This window comes from Coloeus monedula (assembly GCF_965178545.1).
Source record: "Coloeus monedula genome assembly, chromosome: 5".
Taxonomy (NCBI): domain Eukaryota; kingdom Metazoa; phylum Chordata; class Aves; order Passeriformes; family Corvidae; genus Coloeus; species Coloeus monedula.
This window is the reverse complement of record NC_138785.1, coordinates 75,031,032-75,046,252: the sequence shown is the minus strand read 5'-3', so window position 1 is coordinate 75,046,252 and position 15,221 is coordinate 75,031,032. Positions and strand designations below refer to the sequence as shown.

The 15,221-nt window shown below is 44.1% G+C and overlaps 1 protein-coding gene across 1 annotated transcript in view; it reads left to right on the top strand.

Moving 5' to 3' along the window:
* ATRN (attractin) overlaps window positions 1-15,221 on the top strand; it is a 152,634-nt gene that overhangs the window by 122,695 nt on the left and 14,718 nt on the right. Inside the window, exon 27 of the mRNA XM_082282483.1 lies at window positions 10,819-10,926. Coding sequence (XP_082138609.1) covers window positions 10,819-10,926 — 108 coding nt within the window. The remainder of the gene's footprint in view (window positions 1-10,818; window positions 10,927-15,221) is intronic.

Below are 15,221 nucleotides of genomic sequence, written 5' to 3'. Positions count from 1 at the left end.
TGGGAATGATTTGTGCCATATCAGGTGTTGGAGTGAAAGCTCCTCTGGACTCAGGCGCAGAGGGAAGCCAAAGCACAGGGGTTGAATTAAAACCTTTGGACAAGCTGACATCCATGAAGCCACACCAAAGTGAAATAGAAATATAGATTTTTAACTTCAGTAGAAATAGATGCTAAATGCCTTAAACATTAAAAAGCTGTAGCAGGGACCTTAAACACCGTTCTTGCCGCAGCAGTGTTACCTTTTCACAGAATTCTTTACTTTAGACAAAACACACATAGAATTACACTATTCATATTTTTTAGATAGAGTGTTCACATAAACAATAAGAGCTGATAGAAACTGCATCTGCAAATCTGTGTAATACCCATGTAGTACTTGTGTGAGGCTTACGACTGTTAGAATTAGACCAGGATGGGTTAAGAAAAAGAAAACTAGAATCGTGTGTTATTCTTATTGGTCAGTTAACAAATATAATCCACACTTCTGTAAGAAAAAATATAAAGCTTATAGAATTAGAAGAAAAAGCTCTTTTTGCCTGCTGTTTGCTGTTGCTGCTTGCCTTTATCATGTAACCCCCTTCAAACTCTGCCTTCAAGAAAGCTGTGAGACTGTGAAATAAAGAACTTAGCAGAACAGCAGCATCCTCTGCTCTCCTACCCTGGTCCGAGAAGGAAGAGTAACCCATCCAGGCTCAACAATCAGGCATTCAGGAGATGGGGTTGTAAACTGTGTGTTTATTCCCTTGCCATTGAGTCCCACATTTGAGTATCTTCAGACATCTTAAAAAAGGAAAATAGAAATAAAAAGGCAGCTTTTATAGGAGGCTTAGAGTAAGGTGACTGACATTAGGAAATAGGGATAGGAAACCTTTCTGTCTTGTCTATAGAAAATGACATGTTAAAGGAATCAAGGTGGTAAGAGAGAATAACGCACAAAGTATGAGCATGATGTTAGAATTTTAATATGCTCATCTGCTGTCAGGAATTTTCTGTGCTATTGTTCTGTTTTTGCACCAAATCCTCTTTTCTTCACCCTCAGTCTGCTTTGTTTCCTTCACTTGGAGCAAGGAGAAGCTCCCTCCCAGCAAAGGGATCATGGCTGACCCAGGGTGGCGAGGGTCAGCTGGATCACTCTCTGTGCCTCTTTGGAATGTGGTGGGAGTTTCAATAGCAAGCACCTACAGAGATAACTAAATTTGGATGTCTAGAGCTCAATTTAACCCTTAACATTAAATGATCTATATTTTGCCTCCTTTCTTGCCAAGACTATCTAAGACTGAATATTTTCACTCTGCGAGTCACCCAGTTATTCAGGATGGGGTTTGTGTATTGATTTACTGCAGGAATTATCCTTCTCCTTCTTGACGTCCTTGCTGAAACCTTTTTCCCTCCCAAGTATATTCAAAACTTAGTAGTGCTTCTGTTTCCACTGGCATCCTCCCCTGTAACATCCATGCACACGGAATACCACGTAGGCAAGCAAATTTCTATGTTTTTTACAGCAATGATGTTCCAAGGGATGTGTGCTGTGTATTGCTTATTGCCCTGCCTTCCTTTCCTTCCCCTTCCTGCTCTCACCTGTTAGTATTTCATTCATCTCTTAGATCTTCTCTCGCAGGCTGTGATTAAGGGCATCCTTGGTCAAAGAAAAAGCTTTAGATTTGAAATATTTTCAAACTAACTGTAATTCAGGCTCTTCATCATTGTTTAGAGTCTCCAGTGGTGTTTTGGACCAGGATCTGCTCCAAGGGATTTGGTATCAAACTTATGCAGAAGTATTAAAAGGTCTGGCAACAAATACCTCTAGATTTGGGCAGTCCCAGGTGCTTTGGAGGGTTTCCTGGTGTATTCTCTAACCTCACAGCAGTCATTTGCCATGTAGACCTTCTTGTTCCATAGCACTGACAGCACTATTTGGTGTCTGTCAGCAAAAAGAAAATATTAAGCTTTAGTTTGGGGTGGTTTGTAGAGAAAACAAGACTTGGAGGAGTGAGAAATGACAGCCAGCAGGTGACTGAGGAGGTCAAGTCACATGGTGAGCACACTAATTTCTCTCTTTACAGTGGGAAGCATAAGCCTGATTGTCTTTTATTTATGCAGTTAAGGTGGGTTTACTTCCCAGAATAGCTATTCCCAGGATGATAGACTGAAGTAATGGTGGCTGTGGTGTTCTAATAACTGTATGTAAATTTCCGTTTCCTGCATTTATGAGTAGTAAAATAAGAGCACAGTGTTACTACTGGGTGTAACAAGTTATTGGAGTACTGTGTCCACACTACTCTCAGCAATGTTTTGGGTATTGCAGATGGTGGAGAACAACACTGAAAGATTAATTTGTTATCTGGAAGATAAGCAAGAGTTTAAAGCACTGCAAATTCCTCATTTTCTCCAAGGAAGAACATACTGAGGTTTGGTGATGCCAGTCAGTGGCTGTGGAAAGGAATCATAGCAGATTCATGATGGGATGAGGATCTTCTAAAGGATCTGCCAAAAGTTTAAACAGTATGTCCCTGCCCATGGCAGGGGATTGGACTAGATGAACTTTAGGTCCTTTCCATGCTGAACCAGTCTGTAACACCCAATGTCAGCAACTGTAAAAAAGTGAAAAACTGGGGTTTTTTTCCCCTTCTTTTTAATGGCAAAAGTGGCAATGCCAATGATTTATATTTTTAGAAACATGGCTCTCAGAATCAGTGCTTTTGGAAGGACCTTTTCTAGGTCAAGCACATGGTGCAATTCAGTGACTCGTACTAGGCAGGAGGTCAGATCAAATAATCGTAACTTTCCGCTCTCCCTAAATTTAAAATCCATGAATGGGAACCAGCTCATAGTGCCAGGAGGCTTTTTCCGAAATACAAACACTGTGTGCTCTGCAGTGATCCATGTGGCTTTGGTCACCAACTGAAGGAAACTGTAGCAGAAATAAGAGATGCCCTGAAGAGGAAAAACATCCCAAAATATTAGTGTTGACAAGAGAGTCCCGCTTAGGGGGGAAATTGATGGTCTGTTTTTGTTTGAACATGCTTCTGTCACTTCTGTGCCCAGTGCAGCTCATCTCGGGGGAACTTGCAGATGGCCAGTTTCAGCTGACCAGTTGGGTCTTTAGCCTCTCTGTGTAGGACACCATCAGATTGGGTTGGCAGTCACAGACATGGCGCTGGCAGATGACTGAGGTCTTGTAACAGTGGGGCTGGTGCTAGAGAGTTCAGTTGGTTTTGTATCCCAAAAAAGAACTGGTGGGAACTTGAGCAAAGATGAAGCTGGAGTATGAAATTAGATGAAGCTCAAGTATCATCCTTGGGATACCAACCCATTGGATTGAACCTTCTGTTTGGCAGGGGGTGGAACTGGATGGGCTTTTAGGTCCCTTCCAACCCAAGCCATTCCATGATGCTATGATTCTATCAAGCCCATCTTTGGGAGAGTTCAACCTTGTTTAGAAAAAGCTCATGACTGCAGGTGTATTGAAGGTGCTCTTGTTTCAGACTCCCAAGGTCTCTTTCTGATGGTAGGTATCAGCTGTACAGGTATCTAATTTAGTTATTTCGAAAAATTAGGGAGAGAAGGAGTGTTGTGTACTTACTCCAGAAGAGCTCTACCGAGCTAAAGCTTCATTGCGCTATTGTGTAATTATCAGGTATTGGTGTATATTTTGGTCTGCATGGACTAGATCCTTCTGATCTTTTAAAAAGAAATGATCTTATTCTTCTTATTAAAGGTCAGGATTTCTATGCCCTCCTACTGGGCATGATTGTGATGAATAACTTGCTTATCTTAATCAGCCCTGAATTAAATATCTTCCGTCATTTCAGCGTGAGGCAACTTCCCGGCAGCTTTGCTTTCTGGTTTGTATAGTTCTGAAGTGTGGAAATGCCTGTTGAGAAGGATTTGAACATTAATTCTCTCCTCCTCTCCCTTTCAACATAGCCTGCAAAGTCAGTTACAAAACTAATTAGCTAACATTAATATGTGCACTGCTCTAGGGGCTTAAAAACTTAATTTTCAGTGATGATGAAAGCATCAGAGAAAATTGTTTGTTTGTTGACTTACATGGTAGTTAGTGTAATTGTAGTTAAATGCTTTAAATCACTTAGTTCTGAGACACTGTGGCTCATCTTCATGGAATATTTATGGCTCTTATGTTTATTTTTTGCTGATGCCAATTTTTGTTTTGGAAGGTAACTCCATTGTCTTCTCCCCTTCCCCTCAAGGTCACCAATGATATATAGCAAATGTTCCTACAGCAGGATCTATATGTTACTTCCTAGTAATGTACAGTGATTCTCCTTGGAGCCAGGCTGGGGGAGCTGGGGGTGTTCAGTCTGGAGAAGGGAAGGCTCCAGGGTGACCTTAGAACTCCTTGCAGGGCCTAAAGGGGCCCCAGGAGATCTGGAGAGGGACTTTGGACAAGGGATAGAGGGACAGGACGCAGGCAATGGCTTCCCACTGCCAGAAGGCAGGGTTAGATGGGATATTGGGAAGAAATTCCTGGCTGTGGGGGTGGTGAGACCCTGGCACAGGGTGCCCAGAGAAGCTGTGGCTACCCCTGGATCCCTGGAAGTTGGACAGGGCTTGGAGCAACCTGCTCTATGGAAGGTGTCCCTGCCCATGGCAGGGGGTTGGAATTGGATGGTCTTTATGGTCTCTTCCAACCTAAACCATTGCATGATTCCATGGGGCCTGAGCACCTGTTGGAGCTGGCCCAGCAGACGTGCAGATCCATCAAGCTGCCACTGCCACCAGGGCTGGAACCTTCTCCACAGGTCCTTGGGAACCCGGTGAGGGTGGTGTCCCCTTTCCACACTGATTGTCAGCAGCCTGCAAGCTGCAGTTTTGGGAGATGTCATTACAGGTGAGTTCTGGGACGTGTCCCCCCAGCTAAGTTAATCGTGCCTGAAAATAGGGTGTTGATAGTTTATGTGCATACGGAAATAGTTATTTGTGCATAAATGGGACATGCTGCCTGCTGAATTCAAATGGAGTCCTTGAAGCAAAAGGATTTGCAGGAATAAGCTCAAAGTACCAGTCTGAACTAACTCAGCCTTTACTCATAGGTGTTCCATCCCTCTAATCATCTACATCTTCCTTATCTTTCTCCCCTTGCTGTGACACTGGAGCTGGGACTTCTGTAGACTTGCTGTGGTTTGTGAAGGCTCTGGGTTTTGGTCCATCTCTGCAGTACTGACAGGAGTGTGGCTCAGAACACACAGCTGATTTTGGAGTCTCCTGGGTTTTCAGGTTGGCTGTGGACAGCATGGAGAGCACAGTGTGTGATTTTGCTTGTTCATGGGGGGAGCTTGATTTTTTCCATGGTGGTACAGAACTACAGGATCAGAGACTCAGTTAAGCAGGGGCTTGGTTATAACCGAATCCTTGAGGCACTATCTAAAATTCATTGCAACCTTGAAGGTTATCATATGAATATTTAAGGATGACTTCTAGTAGTATTTGTCTCATCAGGATGAGAGGGAAGAGCCTCAAGCTGTGCCAGGAGAGGTTCAGGGTAGATATAAGGAAAAATTTGTTCACAGAAAGGGCTTTCCAGTTCTGGCACAGCTGCCCAGGGCAGTGGTGGAGTCCCCATGCCCGGAGGGATTTCAAAGCCGTGTAGATGTGGCACTTGGGGACATGGGTTATTGGTGGCCTTGGCAGTGCTGGGTTAATGGTTGGACTCAATGGTCTTAGAGGGTTTTCCAGCCTTAATGATTCTGTGATTCTATCAAAGTAAAGGAATGTGTAGCTTGCTTTGTTGGAATGTCTTCAACAAATGTTCTTCTCAAACCAAATATATGTCCTCAGGATGCTTGGAGTAGCTGTACTTCTAAAAAGAGCAACCTGTGGGTCCAGAAATATCTGAATTTCAGAAATACCTTGAAAAATTAGAGCTACAAGTTTCCTGGGGAAAAACCCACTGTTGATCAGACCATCACTCTTTTCTGGCTCTCGTTGTTGAAGTTCACCTCCTTCGACTGTGGGTTGGTGTAACGGTACCAGACATACCAGCAGACATACTCAGGCTGCCTGGCCTGAATACATCCTGTCTGCTGCAATTTTCTTCCCTTTCTGTGGGATCCTGCTTGCTTTGCTTTTACTCTCCATTGAAATGAAAGCTCATTCATGCCTGCTGCTCGCTTAACACACCCATGGTTCTAGAATCATAGAACGATAGAACGATTTGGCTGCTAAGGGACCTTAAAGCTCATTTCGTTGCCCCACCTGCTGTGGGCAGGGATACCTCCCACTATCCCAGGCTGCTCCAAGCCCCGTCCAACCTGGCCTTGGACACTTGCAGGGATCCAGGGGCAGCTGCAGCTTCTCTGGGCAACCTGTCCCAGTACTTCACTACTGTCCTCCTGGAGTTCCTACTGGTTTCCTTCCTGGTGTGTTTTCCTTCTTCAAAAAAATTGAGACAAGTTGCTCATGTAAATACTGGAGTTTATTAAGAGTTCAAGATGGCTGTTTTGATAAGCTTGTTTTTAAAGCCATTCTTCATATGGAGCAAATAAAATCCAGAATGTGTGCCTTTCTTCTGGAAAAAGCACCATTATTTCATGGCTGAAAATACCAGAGCCCTACCCCCAAAGCTCCTGGAGCCCTGTGCTCATGAAGCAGTCTCTGCAGAGGGCAGTTGCTGAGGTGGATGTAACAGGATGGCTGTATGGAGCCTGGTGGCTGTTTTATGGTGGGAATAAAATGTCCAGGCTTTTCTTGTCAGGAAGCATGGCATAGGTTATATTAGTCAATTAACCTGGTAACCTGAATAGCTGTTTGTCTTCTCTGTGAGAGCCTGCACTACTGCCTGACAAGGCTTTCCTCACTTCCTCAGGAGGTTTTTCTCCCATCAGTAACACACTCTTCATTTTAGATTGTCCATTACTCAACATGTGTGAATTTAAAATATTCCTGGTAGGAATCACTTTATTTGAAGGGTTCCAGGCCAGGTTGGACTGGGCTTGGAGCAATCTGGTCTAGTGGAAGGTGGAACCGTAGCAGGGGGTGGAACAAGAGGATCTTTAAGGTGTCTTCCAACCCAAACCATTCCATGATTCCGTGATATGGAAAAAAAATCAAGCTCAATGCAAATAGAAGTTGTGGACATTCTCACAGTTTGCAGTTATTTAAATATTAAATGCCAGAGGTGTATTCCAGGACAGGCTTTTTGATGTGATTTCTTTCTAAGCCTGTCAAATGTTTTGCCTTTAAAATCCTCTTCCTAAGTGATTTTAAATATTCCTAGGTTGTCCTATTAATTGTGTCATCTGGAAAACAAGGGTTGGCTTGACAGAGTATTGAGGTTCATTATCTGAAATCCCAGAAAGCCCATCATTAGGAGTGAGGGAAAGGCAGGTTCTGGGGTATCTAGATGTTAACAGCTGCTGACTTGTAAAGCCATGATCAGCCTCTTGACTGGGGAAAAGTTACAATTTCTCCCTTACAGCATCTGAAAATCTTTTAATTAAAAATTTGACACGCCAGACAAATATTGCAGGATAGATATGTGTCTGGGTTAAACAGGCATGGTACAAGCCTTGGGGGAGAGAGTGACATTCAAGTTATAGAACAATTATTTCTTAAATTAGTTCTTAATTTTTAGGGGGAACTTTGCAACATAACTTGTGCTACACCAGAAGCTGGCATTAGGAAAAGGATGTTGCCTTAGGCATTTGCTGCTTTGGTTGCATCCTGGACCTCTGATTTTACCTGGTTTGGGCATTTTTATGCTCAGGTGAGAGCCCACCTGCAGAGCTGCCCCAGCCCTGGGGCCAAGAGCAGAAGGACGTGGAGCTGCTGGAGAGAGCCCAGAGGAGGCCCCGGAGCTGCTCCAGGGCTGGAGCCCCTCTGCTCTGGATCAGGCTGGGAGAGCTGGGAATGTTGCCCTGGAGAAGGGAAGGAGCCAGGGAGAGCTGCGAGCCCCTTGCAGGGCCTCAAGGGGCTCCAGGAGAGCTGCAGAGGGACTGGGGCCAAGGGCTGGAGGGACAGGAGGCAGGGAATGGCTTTCCAGTGGGAAAGGGCAGGGATGGATGGGATGTTGGGAAGGAATTGCTCCCTGGGAGGGTGGGGAGGCCCTGGCACAGGTTGGCGTGGGAAGCTGTGGCTGTCCCTGGATCCCTGGCAGTGTCCAAGGCCAGGTTGGACACTGGGGCTTGGAGCAGCCTGGGACAGTGGAAGGTGTCCCTGCCCATGGCAGGGGGTGGAACTGGATAATCTTTGAGATCCCTTCCATTCCAAACCATTCTGTGATTCTATATTCTCAAAGCTACTTTAGACTTCAATAGGAGTCATGTTGCCAAATTGCACATTTTCTTTAGTAAAATAACTTCCTTTGAAGAACTAATAGCTTTTAGTTCGTCAGTCTCTTGGACATCTTCATCAGGACAGCTTGTTCATTGATTTTATAGCCATTAAACAAAGCACTTTGCGATAGCTGAAGGGGACAATTACAGGAACAACAACCCAGCAATCTGTTTCACACTTGCTTTCGTCTGCAATCTGCTGGTGTGCTTTAAATACCCGAACACTCCTCGTGTCCTTTTACCCAAGTGTGAGTTACACACAAGTTTGCTTACGAACACTCCATTTCTGTGGATTTGTTGGGTTTTTGCTTAGTGACAGTATCTACAATCTGCTCAAAATGCCTTTTTTCCTCCCTTTCTTTTTTTCTTTCAAAAATTAAGGAAAACTTTATCACATGCCTTTTATGGCAGTAAAATTTTACAGTTCTTTTAACTAGACTGAGAGCCATAGAAGCTCATACACCCCTCAAGCTTATCTGCATTGACCTCATCATGCCTTGCCTGCACCCCCAAGTTACAGAGACAGTCCTCTAGTTTTCTGCACTGAAAATGTCTCAAAATTATAGGTGATTTGGCGAAGCAAAGACCGAAAAAGGTTCCCAGAGGGTTGTAATTAGTGGCACAGGGTCTGGTTGGAGGCCTGTCACTGGTGGTGTCCCCCAAGGTTCTGTACGGGGCCCAGTGTTGTTTGAGTGGTTCATCAGTGATTTGGATGAGGGGTCGGTGCCTCCTCAGCAGTTCCCTGATGACACAGAGGTGGGAGGAGCAGCCAGTCCCCCCGAGGGATCTGTGTTACCCTTCAGATGAACCTCAACAGGTAGGAGAGATTGGCACAGAGGAACCTTCTGAAATTCAGCAGGGGCAAATGCAGGGGTCCTGCACATGGGAGGAACAACCACCAGGTCCTGGTGGACAGCCGGCTGTCCCTGAGCCAGCAGTGTGCCTTGGGGGCCAAGAAGGCCAATGGGATCCCAGGAGGCATCAGGAAGAGCAGTGCCAGCAGGTCAGGAATGGGATCCTGCCCCTCTCCTCAGCCCTGGTGAGGCACATCTGGAGTGCTGTGTCCAGCTCTGGCCTCCTCAGGACGGGAGGGAGAACATGGATGTCCTGGAGTGGGTCCAGAGGAGACTGCGGAGCTGAAGAAGGGCCTGGAGCATCTCCCTGCCTGGAGAGGAGCCCCAGCTGAGAGGGGCCCTCAGCCCTGGGTGTCCCTGCTGCAGGGAGGGCTCTGAGCAGGGCCCAGCAATGGCACAGAGCAATGGGCAGGGCCCGCTCGCAGGAAGGGGGTGGAACTGGATGATCCTTAAGGTCCCTTCCAACTCAAACCATTCTGGGATTTGGTGATTGTGTGAATTAGTTCTGTCCAAACAATGTTGCTGGATAACGGCACATTCCTTTCACCTTCAGCTGTGCTGGATGGGGGATGTGTGGGGCATCATGCATTTTGTGGTGTTTCCTGTAGCACTTTTTGAGTGCTGTAAATGATCAGTTCGGGCTTGGAGTGTCAGGTTGCCCTGAATTAATGGGAAAATGTGGGTGGTGATGGTGGGAATTCTAGAGAGCGTTGGTGGTGCCTCAGTCTAGCTTAAAAGTAGAGGATAACTGGTATTGCTGTAGTAAGTAGTGATGGTAAATGTGTAAAGCTGTACAAGAGGTTTGGGCAGTTTCTGCATTTAAGGTTAAGAGCACTGGGTTTTCACTTGCTGTACAAAGTGTTTGCTTCTTCCTTTATTAGAGACACAGAGTTCCATTGGACCCCTTGCTTCAGGGAATTCTGACTTCTGTCTCACCTGAGATTAGTCACTGGAGCCAAAAAGAAGTGTGTCCACAGCTCAGCTAAAACTGAAATGCTGTTTCCAGCCCAGCTGTGTAGAAAGTATCTATTTTTTTCGTGTTAAAAAAGGGGAAGCTGCATCGTAATGCTTAGAAGTGCTTAAGAGCACAATAAAAAGATGTCTTGTGTCATGAGGGCTTGTGGGGATTTGCCCAGGAAAAGGTTTTTTATTTTAATAAAACATTTTGCAATAAGGACATATTTGCCATTTTCTGTATTCAGCAAGGAAACAATAAAAAAAGAGGATTATTCAACAGAAGCCTGACAGCATTTTGCTGGTGCTGTTATAAAAAATAGCAACTTCATTCTTACGGTAGTTATATACTGCTGCTAGTTTAATTTTAAAATGATTCCCACAAATCCTGTAGAGTGGGCATCAGACAGGTGATGACAAACAACAGCTTAAAAAGTAAATAACTGCTTTATGGAGATTCAGTCGGATCGTTTTCCCTCCCAGACGTGTCAGGCTCACATTGTGCATTCAGCTTTACTTCCAGTAACTTGTTAAATTGTAGTAATGTGAATATTTACCATTATCTGTATTCTTAAGCCCGTTAAAACTCCTGGAGGTTATTTTTCCATATTCATTGATACCCCTTTGTATTGGGCAAAACCTTTTAGATACATTTGTCTTTCATCTTTGTGTCAGAACAATATGATGATAATATTTTTCTGTTTAATAAATTAGCAACTACTGCGTGAGATGCAACAGATGGCAAGTCGCCCCTTCGCCTCCATCAACGTTGCCTTAGAAACAGATGAAGAGCCACCAGATCTCATCGGGGGAAGCATAAAGGTGAGAGCTGGGGATTTGGGATGGTCCTCACCACAATTAACCATGGATATTTAACACAATAATCCCAAATCCTCTCATTTTTTTATGTACCTGCAAGAAACTGTAAGCCCAGGAGGTCCAACAGGTACCCTTTTAATTTGCTTTTATCCCTTCAGATATTCCCTCATAACTTTTAGGCTGGTTCACATTAAAGTTATGCGGATGTTGGATTTGAAGTGCTGGGTTTGCCTTGTTAGTTGTTATGCTTTGAAGCAGAGAAGAATTCAGCTTTACAACAGAGAGCACTGGGCTGCAAATGGAAACCCTTTCCCGTGATATCTCAAAACAAATGTGAATATAATCATGTCTGTGTACTGTAATAGTGTTAATATATGTCTGATTAAAAATACATATTCCAATATATCTTGTGTTTAGCAAGTAGGAGCATGAAGAAATCACTGTCGTACACCAGGCTGGCATGTTCTTACACACAACACGTTGAATTTTTAGGAAAAGCCTATTTAACAGGTGATGAATTAATTCAAAGGTCTTTTTGATGTGATGCTTTGACCAGCACAGACTTTTATACAAAAAGACAAAATGAAGAACCTGAGATTATTTTTCTTTCTCATCTAAGGCAGCTGGATTGTTTTATTTTATTTAGACTTAAGTTTTTTGGAAGACTTTTTCATTAGGTCTTAAGGTTAAGAAGGGTAGATGTAGATTAGATATTGGGAAGAAGTTCTTCCCTGTGAGGGTGGGGAGGGCCTGGCACAGGGTGCCCAGAGCAGCTGTGGCTGCCCCTGGATCCCTGGCAGTGCCCAAGGCCAGGCTGGACATTGGGGCTTGGAGCAGCCTGGGACAGTGGAAGGTGGCCGTGCCCACGGCAGGGGTGGCACTGGATGATCTTTCAGGTCCGTTCCACCCCAGATCATTCTGTGATTCTGTGATTAGTCCTCTGTGATTAGTCCAGATACTAAGTTTCTCACAATCTCTTACTATAACAAGAGAGCTAGTTCTTGTTTTCTTTAAAAAATACGTGTATTTAATTATTGTAAAGCCCACGAAAGCAGTCTGACCCCCAAACTTCTGTTTGGTGAGTAATAATTTTTAAGGCTTAGCCTAAGTATCAGGAAATGCCGCCATTAAGGTTGCCTATATGGCTTTAGCTTTTCCTTATTTATGTGTAAATACGGTCTGTCATGGCAAATTTTAATACTTTTCCACTTGATTGGTGCCATGCTCCATGTTCTGGGTGGACACTGTGTAGAAACAGCTTTTCAGTATATTGAATCACAGAATAATTAAGGTTGGAAAATCCTTCTAAGACCAGAGTCCAACCATTCCTCCAGCACTGCCAGGGCCAGCACTGCCCCATGCCCCCACAAGTGCCACGTCCACACAGCTTTCAGATCCCTCCAGGGATGGGGACTCCACCACTGCCCTGGGCAGCTGTGCCAGGGCTGGACAGCCCTTTCTGTGAAGACATTTTCCCTAATTACCAATCTAAACCTCTTCTGGTGCAGCATTAGGCTGTTTGCTCTCATCCTGTCTTGTCCCTGGTTTGGAGCATAGTGGAAGTGAAGTAAAATTTGCAAAGGTCCTCAGTAATTGGAGTGATGAGTATCTGGACCTCCCCTTGGATGCTCTGAGTGGTTCTCCCCCTCAGTGACTTCCTTTTGACTCCAGATCCTCAGATTTTCTGATTTTTTTAATCGTTTCCCTGCTTCTGTCATGAGGCTGGTATTGGGAGTCACTACCTGTAATAGCTCACCCAGACTCGGGAATCCACACTTGCACACTTGGATTGTCACTCACCACACTAGACTGAACCTTTGTTTCACTGCTCTTCCAAAAAGATGTGGGATGCATATGGATGTTGCCATGGGGCTGGAGGCAGATCTGGGAGGTTGTAGCCTGGCTGCTGATAGTTTTGGGTTGCAGTCTGTCTGTCTGAGGCCCTTCCCTTCACCTTTTTCTGTTTCTGGAAGTAAACTAGCGAAAAACACCTCTCCTGTGGAATCAGGCTAGAACAAAGCTGTCCTAAACTTTCTGTCTGAGGCCCTTCCCTTCACCTTTTTCTGTTTCTGGAAGTAAACTAGCTAAAAACACCTCTCCTGTGGAATCAGGCTAGAACAAAGCTGTCCTAAACTTTTTGATCTCTGACAAGTTGTCTGCACTCAAGCTACAGAGAGGATAAACTTTGGATCTCTTCAATTCTGATGAGTGCGTTATTTCTTCTCTTGTTCTGCTGCCTCATCTTGTCTGGCCTCCTTGGGTTGCTCTAGAATGGATGAAGAAGCTGGTTTGGAACATAATAAGTAAGACTGTGGAGAAGTACCCTCTTTTAGACCCAGAAATCATTATCAACTGGTAATTGCCTCTGTGCTGATAACTCATATACATGTTTCTTAATGAATGTTGGGCACAAATGAGACGGTCTGATTCATGCCAATGGCACAAACCTGGTACAGGAATCTGGAGCCAAGTAGATGAATGTGGACCTGTAATGTTGTGTCAATGGGTAACTTCATAAAACCATCGAGTCAGTGTTTTGGGTTGGAAGGGAACTTAAAGATCATCCCATTCCAACTACCTGTCATGGGCAGGGACCTCTGCCGTCATCTGCTGGCAGATGAGGTGCAGAACAAGGACACGTCTACATGACAAGGAGAGTTACTAAATTTTATGGGGTTTATTTAGTTTTTTCTCATCTTGGAGAACTTGGGTAGGGAATAAAAGTAGTCATAAAAGGCTGGAGTGTTTCACAAAAGGACGGGAGGCTTGGGAAGGTTGTGGGCTGGAAGCAACTTGAGGAATGATGCTTCTGAGTCTGACCTGTTGGCTCCTGCATGGAAATGAATTCAAAGAGAAATGAAAAACCAGTCTGAGTATCTATGGGGTGTTATGAATTAATGTTAGCCAGCAACTTGGGTTTTTCTCCTCATCCCTTCTGCACCTGCATGGCAAAAAGCTCTTGGCAGGAGAGAGCTGCAGGAAGGTGGGCTGGGGCAATGCAGAATTGGACAACTGCACTTTCTTTTGTGGTTGCTTTGTGGTCTGGCTGTTCTTTAACTCTTAGCCAAGAAAAGAGGGAAATGTTACTGTGGTGCTGGATGTTGTATCCACCCTCCAGTTCCTCTGCCATCCACTATGTCAAAATTTGAGTCTTCATTTTAATGCAAGAAAGCCAGACCTGCATTATCATGAATTCACTGATGGTTTTCTTTCCCCATGGGAATCAAAGCCATTGGTTAATGAAGAGTTGATTTGAAGGTTACAAAGGAGAAGTGGAAAATGGGATGTCTTGTCTGCAAGAGATTAATTTCCTATTCCATTGTCCATAGCCAGTTGGCAGCCAGTGTCAAGCTAGTTCCATCCTAAGCTAATGTTTTCCAGCTGGACAGTATTAGAACTGTGTTTTCAATTAGTATTTTTCCTGGGGTACTTAGGAGTAATAGAAAGTGATTTACCTGCAGGGAAGCAATTCCTATTAGAGGCTGCAGCTAGGCAACACGTAACTAGCTGCTTTGGTTTATTTGCCACTCAACAAATACCCACCAAATCACAAATCTACCACTAAATTTGCTTAGTTATTACAAAATCTGTTGGCTTCTCTCTGCAGCTCTTTGTGCATCCAGAGGTGCTGAATATTGCATTTTTTTTTCTAAGAGTGTTTAACTTCCTTGGGTGCCTGGGGCTCATCCAAGTGTCTGAACTGGTATTGCTGTAGCTTGGGCTTTTTTAGGGTTTGTTATCGAATTAATCTAAGTCTTGTAATCCTCTGCAGTCATTTTTAGAAGCTTTCCCAAAAGAATTTGGGAAGTTTATAATTTTGACATTGATTTCCATGTATCTTGAAGTTGCTAAAGGCAAGAAGTTACCTTGGAAAAAACATGCACAGCCTAGCAAGCAAATGATGAGGTTGAGCAAAGCACTTACAGGGTCAACAAGAAAATTGTTGCATTGGGAAAAAATTATCCTCAAGTTGGAAAAAAAATATTTTGGGATCTTTTTAGAGCAGAGCTGGAGCAGTCTTTGCTGTGCTGTGTTTAGTGATCCAGCACATGAAGCCAGTGCTAAGGGTTAATTATCTGTGCATCCATGGCCTTTAGTTTCCTAAAGGGAAAGGGAGAATCATTTGGTGAGCAAAATCCTTGTGAAGTTCATTTAGCATGTTCTGTACCATTGTGCCAATGTGCATTTAATTCTGCTGTTTGAGGGCTTCACTGCAAATTCTGAATCAGACAGCAAGCTGATTCCTTAAAAATAGCAGAAAAATAGATGGGAAATAGCATCTTACTCTAGTAATTAGT